The sequence below is a fragment of the Xiphophorus couchianus genome, chromosome 11 (assembly GCF_001444195.1).
Source record: "Xiphophorus couchianus chromosome 11, X_couchianus-1.0, whole genome shotgun sequence".
Classification (NCBI taxonomy): Eukaryota; Metazoa; Chordata; class Actinopteri; order Cyprinodontiformes; family Poeciliidae; genus Xiphophorus; species Xiphophorus couchianus.
Genome location: NC_040238.1, coordinates 2,801,478 through 2,817,186, shown reverse-complemented (window position 1 = coordinate 2,817,186; position 15,709 = coordinate 2,801,478). Strand labels below are relative to the sequence as shown.

Here is a 15,709-nt window from a genome sequence, read left to right as displayed (position 1 = left end):
GCAGACCAAAGGTGGGGCTTGTCCCTATGCTAGAGAAAACTGCTCATATGACAATTGTCCAGTAAATATTCACTGAACGCCTGAACGGGAGGTGTGCGCTATGCAAGGTAATCGCTACACAAGCTGGCCTTTCATAAGGGGTTGTATCACAGCATATTAATGTTAAGTTGAGTGGAAAACAAGGAATAAAACTGCAGCACTGAGAGGATTTGAAGCAAAGGCCAGATAGCATTTTAGTTGAGATTCACAAGTGACATCCTGGAGACCCAGACAGATGTTTCCAGGACAAAGGCTGCAGCTGCAGCCTCTCCGGTGTCCAACAATATCTAAACCAGTGACAACAACTGGAGGGTCACATACGGGCTAGAAGAAAAAGAACTCTGGCTCAGAGGTCCAAGATTCTCTTTTAAGATGAAAACATTTATTTTTTTCACTTTATTTGAGGTTCAAGAATCATTACAGAACCGCATATGGAAAAACGTTTCAGTGGGCCGACAAAACAGTGTTAAAAAATCTTTTTTGAAAACTTTTGGAACTGAAGTTTGGGCTTTCAGCAACTGTTAGCCTTAATCATTAAAATTAACAGAAAGAACAAAATGAACTATATCTCTGTGTAAAATGAATATATCTAATGTAGAGTTTCAACTCCTTGAATTGAATTGTTGAAAGAAATGAACTATTTGATGATATTCTAACTTATTGAGAAACTTTATCAATGGTTTGATGTTGTTCTGCTCTGTCCATGGTGCTGAAATGACTAGACTGTATCAGATTCGCCAAATTTTACATCGTCCTCTTCTGATAGATGGTGACAGAAGAGGATGTTCAGGATATTAACAGAAAAAAATGTCACCAAAGCATTCATATTCTCGTCTATAAACAGTTTTTGAAATAAAATATATTAGTGATTTTGACCAGCAATATGTGTGAGTCCACAGGCCACACGGTTGCAACCTGTAAGTTGAGCAAAGGAGGAGGGAGGAGGAGGAGGAGGGAGGCTGGGAAGGGAGGAGGAGGAGGAAGAGGAGGAGGATGCCGGGAGGCGCCCTGGCTGTGAACAGCTTCAGTCTGGTGACGGAGAGCACAGGAGGCTCCCGTGGCTGCCCGCTCCTCCCGGCTCTTTTCATGTCCGGGGTCACACTGCTTGCGAGGGGCCTGCTGGGAGGATGACGATGATGACCATGAACGGCAAGCAACACTTCTCCATGCACCCGGCCCTGCACGAGCCCAAATATCCCGGCCTGCACTCAGGCTCGGAGGGCATGCGCAGAGTCTGTCTGCCGGCCCCGCAGGTACGTTCGGGTCAGGGTGGGAGAGAAGGGCCAGCGCTGCTGGGTGAGAGGAGAGGGGAAAATATCACACTGGAAATGTCTGTAAAGTTGATTTGACAGGACTTTGTTCTCTCTCTCTCTCTCTCTCTCTCTCTCTCTCTCTCCCTCTCTCTCTCTTTCTTTCCTCTGCGCCCCCTCTCTTCTCCTCCTCCTTTCCCCCCTTTCATCCACATGTCTATTCAAGCAATGCTCTTGCTTTCATATTAATTTTTATGACCTGCGCTTTGAGGAGGGGTTCTCTCCTCTCCTCGGCGCTGCTTGCCTTTGGAAAATGTTTTTTAGATCCTGAGAGCTGCCTGACAGAATTCCCCACTGACTCCAGTATGCGCACTCTTGCTTGCAGCTGCAGGGCAATATATTCGGAGGCTTTGATGAGAGCCTGCTGGCACGGGCTGAAGCTCTGGCGGCTGCTGACAGCATTGTCTCTCAAGGCAAGAGCCACCCGTTCAAACCAGACGTGACTTACCATACCATGAGCAGTGTCCCCTGCACCTCAGCCTCCTCTTCCTCCTCCACCACCGTGCCCATCTCCCACCACCACCACCATCACCACCACCTGGGACAGACCCTGGAGGCTGGGGACCTCCTGGATCACCTTTCCACCAGCCTGGCCGTGACCGGGATGGGTGCTCCAGAGCCCCCAGGGATGACTGCGACCTCGCACCACCACCAGCACCCGCACCACCACCTGCAGACCATGGGACAGCTGCATCAGGCGATGGCCACCATGGCCCATCCTCACTCCCTGTCCGTGCACGGAGGCATGGCCTGCGTCAGCGACGTGGAGTCCGATCCGCGGGAGTTGGAAGCGTTCGCGGAGCGCTTCAAGCAGCGCAGGATTAAGCTCGGAGTGACCCAGGCGGACGTCGGCGCAGCATTGGCCAACCTCAAGATCCCAGGCGTAGGGTCGCTCAGCCAGAGCACTATCTGCAGGTTCGAGTCCCTCACCCTGTCCCACAACAACATGATCGCCCTCAAGCCGGTCCTGCAGGCCTGGCTGGAAGAAGCCGAGGCTGCGCACCGGGAGAAGAGCAGCAAGCCGGACCTTTTCAACGGCAGCGAGAGGAAAAGGAAGCGCACGTCCATCGCCGCGCCGGAGAAGCGCTCGTTGGAGGCGTACTTCGCCATCCAGCCTCGGCCCTCGTCGGAGAAAATCGCGGCCATCGCCGAGAAATTGGACCTTAAAAAGAACGTGGTTCGAGTGTGGTTCTGCAATCAGCGGCAGAAACAGAAGCGAATGAAGTACTCGGCGGTGCACTGAGTTCTTCCCACCAACATCATGAATAAAATAGCCTACTACATTTTTGATTGAGTGATTAATAATAACCCGAGTAGCCCTAACAAACAGGGATTTATCAGCATCTCTGGGATCGTTTCCAAAAATGACTTTACCCATTTTTGTGTCACTCACTTGGCATTGTTGCACTTTTCCGGATTTTGCTGTTGAGATGGCATATTTGTTTCTTTTAAAGGGATTTTTGATGTTATTGATAATGTAGTCTGCACACGCTGAGAAGGGACTTTTATTTTGTTTTATCACATTTCTTGTCATTGGAGCCCAACTGGACTTTTCCCCCTTTACAACAAATAGCAAAACAGACTCTATGATCTCCACTTCATATATCCATAAATACCCACACAATCATGTCTTCACCTGTGGAGCCTTTACGATATAAATGTTCCATGGTTTCACATTTTAACCACTGAATTCTTCGAATGAAGCCGCTCTCTTTGTGAACTGTGAGTGATCGTGATTTACGCACAAAAGCGAGTCTTCATCACAAGCTATAACACTCTGGTCGTCTTGAATTATTAAGAAATGGAAATGACACCGACATTACAGGGAGCACGACCAATGTGGCTGCTGCTATATTTTAGTATTTTGATGTGAACATGTTTTCAATCACAGGTGAGCTGTATAGATATTTATTATATGGCTTTTATCACCTGTTAAGTATTTATTTTCCTCACTCTTGATTTCACTTGGAATAAAAAAAAGTGTGAAATTCAAACTGAATAAATTATTGGTTATTTTTTAAAATTCTCCCTATTATCATTATCATCTTCGTTTTCTTAAATGAATGGATTGTTTTGACCTCATGCTGCGGCCCGAGGCCTTCCAACAAGGCATATTAGATAAGCTGCAGATTATACATTGCAAATTGTTTATTTTTAAAATAACAGCAGAGCTCAGTGACTTTACCTGTCAGAGGATTTTTTAGGAAAGAGCAGCTGAAATAAAAATACAGCCTAAAAAAGATGCATAACCTTCATTTTTTCCGTCTGAATATGTAAACCCACCAAAATAGCCACTGAAAAGAAGAGGGAAAAAATTCTATGGATTATATATAACGTATTGTAATTATCTAAATAAAATATTGAAGTACTTAACACTTAACACAAGAGTAATATTTTCCTGTAAAAATCTATAATTTACAGACCTACTGTTGAATAAATAGAATACAAGCTGCTGTAAGTGATTTTTGTAATCCCTGTCGAAGTTTAACTAGTGCTTACGTAAAAAAAAAAAGAATAAAACCCTTAAAATCAATCAAAAATGTTCCCTCTAAGCTAAGATCAGCAACCTTTTTCATTTTACCATGCAGTGTCTGCATGGTAACTGTTCTTTAAATCACCATCACCGTGACTGTAGTACAAATCTACAGCAAGATGAGCCGATGTAAAAACGACACAGTGTTGAACTGTGAGTATTTTAATTGTATGGTGACGTAGCTACTGGGCATTACTTCAAGAGAAATGAACTTTGGTGAATACTCCACTTTTTTCAGTGGATATAACAAAAAAATGTTTACAGTGTAAGAAAAAAAAGAGGGTTGTTTTTAGGGGCTCTATTATTTATAGACCCTAGAACTCTGCTGGCATTAAATATGCATTTGTCGTATATGATACAAGCAGAACAAATAAACACAGGGAGGGCCCTTGATTTTCACAGTGATTCTCACACTGTGGAGCGACAAGTGCGCGTCCTGGCCCCTTCCTCTCTAATTAGCGCGCCTTCAATTATGAATGCCCTCGTGTTACCGGGTTGTCTCATGCGTTGGGACTGAAATTATTAAGTAATGACGATGCAATATTAATTATATATGTGTATAAAAGCAAGTAGTGTGGACGAACAGGGAGCAGAGGCTTGAATGGGAACTCCAGGGCGACTCATGAGACGCGCCACAGGTTGGACGAGGAAACAAGGAGAGTTGTCTCTGACTCTCTCTCTTTTACTTCATTAATATTAGGCTTTTGGTATGTAAGTATTTTTAAGATTTATCGTTGTATTTTCTTATTTTTAATAAATTAAAATTACGTGCGCATGTGCACTACCAGCCTACTTTTAATTCACTTTTTAGCACTATGCATTTAGGCTATTATTATTATTATTATTATTATTATTATTATTATTATTATTATTATTATGCATTTTCCGGATGCATTGTACGCTTTAAGTTCATTTTCACAGATGTTTCTACTCAGCAAAACTAAGATGCGTTAAAATAACACATTAAAAATATCTTAAAATAGTAATTTCCGCCAGTGGAGTCGGTCACCAAACATCCTTCAGATGTTTCTAGAAACGAAATGAATAAATAAATGCATTAGAGGCTAAATTGAGAAGCTTCTGCCGGAATCCTCCCACAGCGGTCATGGCTTGCGGCTGTGTGATTTTTCCCTGAGCGACCGTGGGCCGGTTGCTGGATGGGATCGATACTTTGCAGCTTTACGCGGAAACGTTTGTGGCACTCATGAATATTCTCTTTGATGGTGAGAGTCGATTTAATTCAGTCTAATTTATGGTGTTTAATGGATTTTTTTCAAAAGGGAGAGACGAGCCCTTAACTTAATTGTTGTAATGGATCCTCCCCCCTTTTGATGAGTTAGGCCGTTTCAATGCGCGTTTCCAAGTTTAGTCAGAAATAAAAATGCAAACTAAGGCATAAAAAGTTGAATTTCTGAAAATGTTCTGGCCTGAAAGTGAGGTTTGGTCTTGTGAATAATTGATCCTCATATTACCAGCATTGATATCATAACGTGGTAAGTTGAGCTGAAGGCCTATGAGCGTCAGCGGCATGTGGCGACTGAGGGCACTTCAATTATTCAGCAGAACCTGAAAGGTATATTGCTGTTTCTCATGCAATAATCGAGGTGCACTGGGAGGCCAATTTCTGCTTTATTTTTGCGCGAAACTTTGATGCTTTGTACATTACATGAAATAGTTCGCAATTTAAGCAAATTAATACAAGGTGCAGATTCAAAGTGAAACATTAAAATGTGGATTGGAAAGAAGACAGCGCGGAAGAGAAATTGTGTTTACTTTGGATTTTTTCATGCAGCAGAGAACATTTTTGACAGAATGAGGATGGAAGCTCCGTCTAATTGCTGAAGAATGCATGCACTTTTACGCTAAGAGCGCGCAAATACATACACACACACACACACACACACACACACGCAGGGTGGCTGTCAAGTAGACTGAGGGAATGTGAGAGGAGAAGTGGGAGCCACGACACTCCAGACTCAATAATTCATAGGATGCCAGTAGCAACAAATGAGAATGTGACCACAGCGAAAGAAGACAGCTACCTCCCTTTAGTCACCTTCAGTTATCGTCAGAAGCCAAACCAGCACGAGACCAAGTCATCCTGCAGGGTTATATGTGAAGCACCGACACAAACCCACACACACACACAACCTCTCCCGACCCCCCACCCCCGCACACCCACACACACAAATTAAAATAAACAAAGTAAGATTGAGTTACGCTGTAGAAATGAAAACTGTAGTTGATAGATGTCTTAATGGAAGTTTCCTCCTCCACACTCAGCAAGATTCACTTTTGAAAACAGACTGAAAGTATCTTTTTTGAATGATTTTGGAGTTATTAATAATTGAGCAATTGAAAAAAATAATAATAATTTAGAAAAAAACACCTGAATATTAATTAATGTAGTTTCCATCAAGAAGATTAGGACCAGTCATTTTCTACCGTCTCTAATCACTGGAATTCATTGCTCCAGGTTATGAATTCAAATTGACATCCTTATGTCTAATTTATCCTTGTTTTTTTTCCAACATTTTCTATTCACCATTATTCACTAATAAAAGGTGAAAATTTGGCAAACATGGAAATTTAGGATTGATAAAAAGTTATGAAAAAAACATAGGAGAACCTACTAAACATTCAGTTATTTATTAAGAAATGTCCACATATTGATTCCTAATCTAATTTTGTTGACTGGACAATTCAATCATGACTGGATTTAATTGTCCAGTCATGGTATTTTAGGTTTTTTGAAGACAGGACAGATAGGCCTCTATGTATTGGCCGTTGTCTGGATCTCCTCCACTTGTAAACTGTTTTCCAAACAGTGGCATGAAGAGTTTCAAATTCTTTTGAGATCCCTTTAAACCTGTCAATAGACTCATAAGTTCCTAGAGTCTTCATTCTGAAGGGCCCGACTACTGTAACTCTTTCAGTCTTATTCTGTGGTTTCAGTCATGAATTTATTCCCCACCAGAAATCTAATTTCTAATTAGATTTCACAGAAAAAAATAAAGAGTTGTATTATTTATTCAACCACTTAATTTTAACAGTAGTGTTAACAATCAATGTTAAATATTCATAGGTGCAAATATTGTGTGCTATCACACAGCTCAGATCCAAAGACATGAATAATATTAATTACCTGAGTATTTTTTTTTTTTAGAACTGACTGTGTACTCTTTCATTTTCCTTATTTTTGAGAATATTCTGGGCAAAATATAAGTGAAAAATCAGCAAATTTCCAAGAAAATACTCTTTAGATCATAAGAAATTTCAGACAACTGAAGGAACTATAAAGTATTATACTGAAGAAGTATGGCTCACTGGAATCAAAGTGTAAAGAAGTGAATGGTGGTTTAAATAATTTTTCAGGTGGTGTGTACAATAGTCACGTTATTTAAACCTTTATCAAGAACTAGTCATCTCATAGTGATTCATTTGTCATTGCGTCTTCTCTTTACAGAGACAAAACTGCCTCTCAGATTAGGGGTTTGTTCAGGCAAGGGGTCTGCTTAGTATCACAGCACATTAAGTGCTATTAAGAATTGCCCACCCAAATCAGAATGGTTGCAAAGAAGCTAGAAAGAGATAATTGTCTATGTCAATATATATTCATAGTTCTGGTCACTCCTTTGCTTATTAAGCAGTGCTAAAAAGGAAATTTGTGTTTCGTTCCCTCCAACATACACTCAGAAACCTCTCTTATGTGCACTTGCCTAATTCATTCAGCGAGTTTGAAGAACAGTATTATACACTCTATTCATTATTCAAATGCTCTCCATTATCAAAGTGCCCAGAGAAATACGACTAACCCAGCCAGAAATAACTCAGTGTGGCGTGATTTCTCCCTATAACACTTGGTCAGGTGCAATTGCTAAGCACAAACTCAGATGAGGGTATATGGACAAAACCTTCTCAGACATGTAGACGTAAAGCAGAAAGAAGAAAATTAAGAAAAAACGAGAGATGTAAAGATCTAAAACACAAAAAGGCGAGGACAAGAAAACAAAACAAGTCTTCCTTAAACTAAGATGGGAAGTAATCACTTAGTGGGTTGCACACATATTATTACACCTTGAATGTTTTCATATTAGTTCATGATACAACCACAAGCCTCAAACCATTTCACCGGGATATTATGTAATAGGTGAACACAAAGTAAGGCAGAAATGTGAAGTGGAATGACAAAAGAAATTATAGATATACATTCCTGTCTATTGTCAGCCTCTAAGCAGCTTACTTGCTCTTGCAGAAAAACTGCATCCAACAGCATGATGCTGCCACCACCATGGGTGTGGTGTGTTCAGAATGATGTGCAGTGTAAGGTTTTTGCTTTGCATGTTTAATTCACAGATTTAGTGAATTAAACAGGTTTAATTTTAGAGTGTTACCTAAAATAAGATTAAAATACACCCATCCACAACTGGATGTTCCCCAAAAGCAGCTGATTAATCTGCATTTCATGTAGAATTAGAATAAAGGAAAAACATACAGGTGAATGGCAAACTTCAAATTTTGAAAACCACGTAACTTTCCGTTTCACTACTATGAATCCCTTTGTGTGAATTACTGAAGTTTGTGGCTGTGATGAATTTGTTCAAGGAGTCCATGTACATTTCTAAGCCACTGAACATGAAGAATGCAGAAGTAGAGGATGGGAGAGAAATAGTGGATAAAGTAGATGAAGGGAGAAAATACATATAAAAAGTAAAAGAAAAGCAATCTGAAGAGAAGTAAATTATGTATTTTTGTGAAAGAGAATGCGTTATGAAAAAAAATTTAGAGAAAACACAAACGTCAAATGTTGACATTTCTGTTATTTTTGACAGTCTGGATTTAGCTTTTCTTTTCTAAGTTGGTCTCATCAAGGTGAGTGCTTCCCTGCTGGATTGAAAAATGTGAAGCTAAACCCTTGTGACAGCAGCCGTGCCCAGAGGATCGGCTACAGAGAGGATCAGGAGGCACGAGGAAGCTGCAAAATTCTGCACTACAGAGACATTCTCCCATTCAAAGTCCTGCCTGTTTAGATTTTCAAGGTCTATTTATTAGACTTTTTCTCTGCATGTTTTATTTATGTTCCTAATTCATGCTCGGCACAAACTGCAGGGCAGTTTTACTGTTAATCACTCCCTTCCTGTTGTATATCTCTGATCCATGGGGTCACTGCATGTGTGGGCAAATTATACAGTTATTGTGTGTATTATTTTGGTTAAACTTTAATTTTAAAATAATTTTGACAAACATAGAAAATGATATTTCAGTTTACTTTGAGTATCTATAGAGCAACCTGGTGTCAGAATGCTTTTCCACCAGTAGTGCTTGCTAAAGGCACTTGGGAAAATAGCAGCAGCAGCGTCGTCGTCTCTTCACCATTCTCTCTTCTCTCTCTCTGCACCGGGTTGTGCCTTTGAAGATAGACATGAAAACTGAGCCAGGCCACAGTGGGACCCCCTGAAGAAGGTCCCCTAGCACATGCAGCCACCCGCCCTTCCCCCATTTACTCCCACCGGCCCGCAGGCCCTGAAGACAGCCCCGAGGCTAATCGACCAGGAACACAATAAAGAAAGCAGCAGAGGTTGAAAGCTCTGAGCACGTATTCCTCCTCATGTGTACAGATCAAGGAGAAGAACTTAACAAAACGATGAATTTATCAAGCCACCCTAAATACAAACAGTGATCCACAATGGGCTCCTTCACACTTTAAAGATTTACATGCGTCTGCAGAGCTAACTACTTGGTACTTGCTGCGAGCTGCAGAAAATGTTTTTCATTATAAATTGTGCATCACATCAGATCAGCTAAAAAACAAAAGCTACTCGTAGTTTCCTGGAATAAAGGATGTGATGGACCATAGTGTTAAAGGGGAGCATGCTAAGCAAAAGAAAAAAAACTTAGCGTTTTTTTTATGGCTAAAAAGATAAACAAAAATATAGTATCTTTTATTCAAGCCAGGCAAAAACAACTATTTAATGACAATAACTAGTAAAACATGTTAGAGTTAACATAATTACAAAGCTGTTTAACTATCCACAACACATAAAATACTAAATATTTAAATCATATTCAAAATGTCTCAATAGATTCAAATGAAGCACATCATCCAAATTCAAGAATTCAATAATAAAATAGAAGTCAATAATAAATAAATAATAATAATAATAATAAATAATAAGTCAAAAAAATAATAAAATTCAAGAAGTCAATAATAAAATATATTAGTAGTGATGATGAGTTATAATTATGAATATATAAAAAAACACAATTTCTGGAACATTAAATTTAAAATCACGGATCATTTTGCCTGTACTTTACAGTTATGCACAAAAGATTATACAATTGTAAAACCCAGCAAAACATGTCAAAAAGTATGTTAATGTAACAAAATATGAAAAACATAAATGGTTGTTTACTTTTTAGGGTTTTTTATATGTCCTCAAGAAGAACAAACTATATGATTTAATGTGTCTCATTTAATGTGTCCAGCTTACAGTGCATTGTAATGTCACCATAATATATCAGTTTAAAGAGATAAAAATTCAATCATTCCAAATATGCCAATGTTACATGTTTGTTGCCTCCAGGGAAACAGATAAGTAAAGTTTCTCTATTGTGTGCTGCAGGATTAAATGAGGAATAAATAGGAAATTAAGCTCATCCAAGGCTGGTTTAATATAGTAGCACTTTTGAATCACAGCATTTATCAATAAAAGGTATTTCTGCAGCGATCAGCCTACTTTTTTAGGAAAGTTCTCAAACACGGCGGTGACCTAAAGCATGTGCAGAACTTTAACTTTTCTTCATTTTACTTTCAACTGATCTGAGAGTTTACCTGTTCTTTGAAATTTTTGGAAAACCTCTTGTTTATCGTAGAAAAGCATACACAAAGAGGATTTTTTTCCCTCAACAGTTCTATAAAAAGCGATGCTGAAAAGGAGAGTGATTCTCTTTATTAAGTAATGAGGAAGCCACGGTTCAGTAGCATAGATACACATAGCTGAATGGCACACAGAGTCCCACCATGAACAAGCCTCCTCCGTAGCTCTCACATTGCATCAAGTCACAGAGTGACGGGTACATTGTCTCAGGCAGGAGGGAAAAGAGTGGTGAAACATGTTCCTCTCAGAGAGAGAACCAGCTCCCCACAGCCAAAGAAGAGCATTTACACAAATGCATTTCTGGAGTGCTGCGATTAGCTGAGTGCACAACAAGAGAAGAGGGTTCCTCCGAAGTTCGTTATGGGCTGAATGATTTACACAATCATCAATATTTGAGTTATCATTTGAACTTCTAAACGTTCCTGCATTGCTATTTCAAGACACATAACAGCCTCTGAGGACAAATAACATGTAATTGTTCCCTCTGGTCATAACAAAGAAAAGATTGTCTTGATTTAGTCCAGTACAGGCAAATCAAAGTCAACTTTTCACCATTTTTCTTTTAAACATTTTGATAAACACAAAATCTATCTTTCTACAACCCATCTGTATGGTTTTGACGAGAGCTTAAAGAGGGCGTTAGTTTAATTATTTTAGGGTTTGATGCTTTTTTTAAAAACTCTCCTTGTTAAAGAAAGGAAGGACAAAACATTAACATATTTACATAACTTTACACAAAATTAAGAAGACTTCTACTTCTGCAGGTTCCTGCAACTTTTTTATTGTCTTGAGTATTGACCAATCTGTGAGTACTGTCAAACTAATCCTTTTTGTGGTGACCAAAAGAAACTACCAGGTGAAATTACTTATTATGACCATATTATCTGCAGTTAACCATATTAAGTTAAAAGACAATCTAGAATGCTTAGATTATAGGTTGTCTATAAGGATCATGTATTTACATATTTCATTTTTGTTCCCGTGTGGGTTAGATACAGTTTACAATAAACCTATTAACAAAAATGTTTTATCAATAGTGCTATGTGGATTTTTTGATGATCTTTTATCCTTATTGTCTTGTTATATATAAATTAATTATTAGTTACATATCAGAAAATAACACAAATCTTAACTCAGTATGTTTAATTTTAATTCCATCCTCCAACAGTAATATAGCAAAGAGTCTAGTAATATTTCACTTTTTGTAATTTGACAGCTTATTTGACATATCATTTTCTCCATCAGATGTGAATAATATGAAATTTATTTTAAAACCTTTGTCTCATTCAGAGTTAAATGAATAAATAAGGTTATTAATAATTAATAAATACTCCAAAAAATAATTGTCCACACAAAACAAATACAAAATAAATAAATATTTTCTAAAATATCCTGTTTGTAAACATTCATTTGCTCCTGGTTAAATCCAGAATTAAATTTAGATTTAAATTCTCTTTCTCCCATAAAGCCCTTAATAATAAAACTGAATCATATATCAGAGATCTGGCTGTTCCAAAACAGAGAATGGGGCAGAGAAATATTTTAGCTAATAAATTTAATAACTTATTTTACATTACGGTTGCAGACATGCCAGACTGACCACTAGGTGGCTCTTTTCTTCTTGCATTAATTTTACCTTAATGCCCACTTTTTCTAAAGGCCACATCCAAATGTCTAGATAATACTTTTGTAAACATTACTCTACATTTAGCCACTACATTTCAAAGGTTTTAAATATAACTAGTTTTTAAAAAGAGAAAAAAAAGAGAGGTTAACACGTAGTCAATGTGGGGCAAATCCACTCTGAAGCCAAAACCCTCATTAGACAAAATCAGTGAACTGTTACAAAGCTACAGCAGGTTCTTTATTTGTCTTAATATTTTTAATAGGGTATCAGTCTTGCACTGCTGCAAGAGACATTTGTACAGATACAAATCAGAGGAGCTCTAGTGTTTTCCTGAATACTAAGAACCTTTGTCTATGATCTTTCTCATCAAAGAAATCTCATGCGGTTCGAAAATGAAAGTGCGATAATAGTGAAAAAGTAACTTCTTTTTTTTTGCCACGGATATAGCTGAGTCAGAACAGACTTCTTTTTTGTCAAAAAGAATGAGTGATGTACAATGCAGAACTAACTATTTGTTATCCAGATAGAAAACACCTTTCATAGATATATTTGTAGTTCTGGAAAATCAAAAAGCAACATTCATGTCCAAAACCTAGCAAACAAAAGACTTATAAAGTTAAATTAAGGCCATCCGGAGCTCTCCAGGAATTAAATTGCAAAAAGTATACAATAGCTACTCAGCATTTGCCTGACCATTGCCTTGCTGTGTAACTCTGCTTAAAAAGAAAATGGCGTACAGTAGTAAGGGCTTTCTCTCCTTTACTCAGATTGTAGGAGAAGTTGGGAAAGATGATGTCGACTTTCTGCTCTGTTTTAGAAGTCTGTAGTCTGCCTGCAGTTTTAGCATTGGCAGAGGAATAAGGGAACAAAGTTGTTCAGTCTGTGTTGGCTGCACTTCCAAATGCTGAATTAACATTAACAACAGCTATGTTCGAACTGGTGTTGCAGAAAAATCTGTGACCCATTATTTTCTGTGACCGCAGGGGGCGCTAGCGTGCAAATACTGATACAGCTGGGATTGTAAGATTTATGGCTCCTATATCATCACATTGACAGAGAAAATATATTACTTTGTGTTTGAGGCTGAACAATGACCATCGCATCGAATCGAATCCCTGTGTGCTGTCATTAAAATATGTAAACCAACTGTGGCCATTTAATAAATCGGCAAATGATTAAGAAATGGATCACAATGGTCACTGATTATTCTGGCCAAAATAATCTGTGACCTCATTGATAATAAATAATGTCAGAGTTTTAAACAACTATTTTTCAGAGGTGTACCACCTCATCACAACAATCTGGGTGTATTTATAATAATATTTAACCCTCAAATAACTAAAATCATACTAGTCACAGATTACTCTAGCCAGAATAATTGCGCCATTGCCCCCTGCGTTCACAGAAAATGATGGGTCAGTTTTTTCTGTAACACCTGCACTTCTATCTTTGCGGTGGCAGATGGTTGTTTAAAGCACATTCAATTTCTGCTAAGCTTCATAGTGTCGAATTGGTGAACTACATAGGCAAACATTAGCTATTGGGTAAAATTTAAAACCTCAAAAGAGGCCACACCTCTAGGAAACAATCTTTTCTCAACAGCCAAGAGCCCAGACTCTTTGGACAAAGCAAATGTCATAGGACAAGCAACTAGTTTTCAGAAGGCTAGGCCAGCATACAAATAAAGTAAGAGATGCAACTTTACCACCATTCTTGTACATACAGTTCTGATTAAGATTAGTTGCTTTTTATATACAAAATAGTATTTTGTGAGTTCCCCCTCCCTCAATTGTTAAGTTACCTTAGTAATTTATGACTTATACAAACTTGTCCACACAAGTCAATGTCCTTGACTAATTTTAAAACACCATGAATAGTTTTATCACCAACAAAGTGATTCCCAAAGAGCTGATGGCTGAATGTTACATATGGTGTGCAATAGGTCAAGGAAGAAGGGAATCCCTCCAGCAATGTCATATTTTTCCTATTTTTGCATTCCTGTTTCATACCTAGCAGTTGTTCCTAAGTCACAAGAACAAGACAAAATGCAAGATATACAGTATAGCACAATTAAGTTTATTTCACTCAAATCAAAAATCACTTTACAAAACAAATAAATCCAATTCATTGCAAATTTGTTTAATTCAGTTTATTCCAATACAGTTAAATCCAATAATCAAATTAAAATAGAATATATAGCACAATTCCATCTGATTATCCTAAAGTACAGTCAGTATCTGCAAACTGTAAATGCCAATTTATAAAACATTTTCATTTTCAAAAATCTTTTTAAGATCTATAATAAAACTGACAAATTATGCAGAACAAGCATTTTTGCCTGAGAACGTCATGAGAAATAAGTTAATGTTCTCTAAAGCTGATTTTAATACTGTGCAATAAATAAATTGTCTTATGATAAATTAAATAAAAAATAAATAAGATGGAACATCTTAAAATAAAAACAACTTTTCAACTAAAATACTACACAAAAGTTAAACCACAGCATTAAACTTAATTTTCTCATATCATGGTGCTCATTTAATTTACATGCACAATTTCCACTTTCAGAAAATGTAAAAATGCAAATAAACCTTATAAGACACAGCTACAATGGATTTGTACATGCAGATCAGCAAATGCCGAAAAGGTTCCATGTGCTGAAGTTACTATACCCTAAAGTTCTTCTTCTTGCTACATTTGGTGACATTATCCAGCAGAACAGTGATTGGCCTGGTTACAGTTGAGTTTTTCACCGTCTTCAGCACCTCTGCACAGTCGATCTGAATGACAAGAAATCCAGTTCATTCAAGCAGCACAACAACGTTGCTCACCCTAATTTCTGCAGCTGCATCAGTCATTTTTTTGTGTTTGTTAATCCACTCTATTGCTAAGGCTAAAACACACATATGATCTGTTTTTATATAAAAATCCAAACCTTCAAGACAAATTAAAAAACTTACATGTGTATTGTTGATGTATGTGCCCAAGTAGCGCACGAGTGATAGCTCCTTCTTCTTGGGTTCTTCAGACTTCTCATGCTTAGACAGAATCATGTGCACTTTGCAAAAGAAGTCACTCTACATGGGAAGTAATTGAAAAGTATGTAAGTACATTTTCAACATTCTTGAAGAAAATTTAAGTATGTTTCAAATGATGAAGCACTCTTCTTACATTACAGCCGGCATCAACCAAATCCTGCACGTCCTCCACAAACAACTCCTATCACAAAGAGAAAATAAGTTTAGTCAAACATGCTGCCAACTTTTAAAACTTCAAGTTAGTCGTAAACTGTTGGAAAAAGGAAAACTAAAAAGAGAAAACT

The 15,709-nt window shown here is 38.0% G+C and overlaps 2 protein-coding genes across 2 annotated transcripts in view; one reads left to right on the top strand and one right to left on the bottom strand.

Annotated features, from left to right (window-relative positions):
- Window positions 1-322: 322 nt before the first annotated feature.
- On the top strand, window positions 323-3,652 carry pou4f3 (POU class 4 homeobox 3). The gene is made up of 2 exons (XM_028031011.1): window positions 323-1,292; window positions 1,675-3,652. The coding sequence occupies exons 1-2, from the start codon at window positions 1,167-1,169 to the stop codon at window positions 2,590-2,592; spliced, it is 1,044 nt and encodes a 347-aa protein (XP_027886812.1). The 5' UTR covers window positions 323-1,166; the 3' UTR covers window positions 2,593-3,652.
- A 10,860-nt stretch (window positions 3,653-14,512) lies between these two features.
- rad50 (RAD50 homolog, double strand break repair protein) overlaps window positions 14,513-15,709 on the bottom strand; it is a 24,754-nt gene continuing 23,557 nt past the window's right edge. The window contains exons 29-31 of the mRNA XM_028032055.1: window positions 15,559-15,606; window positions 15,348-15,464; window positions 14,513-15,167 (exon numbers count right to left, since the gene is read on the bottom strand). The gene's annotated coding sequence lies outside the window, so the exon portion shown is untranslated. The remainder of the gene's footprint in view (window positions 15,168-15,347; window positions 15,465-15,558; window positions 15,607-15,709) is intronic.

Excerpts from the sequence above, each read along its gene's own strand:
- pou4f3 (XM_028031011.1), top strand. The coding sequence starts at position 1,167 with ATGACGATGATGACCATGAACGGCAAGCAACACTTCTCCATGCACCCG. Across the intron at positions 1,293-1,674 it reads TCTGTCTGCCGGCCCCGCAG|CTGCAGGGCAATATATTCGG; the intron begins GTACGTTCGGGT and ends TCTTGCTTGCAG.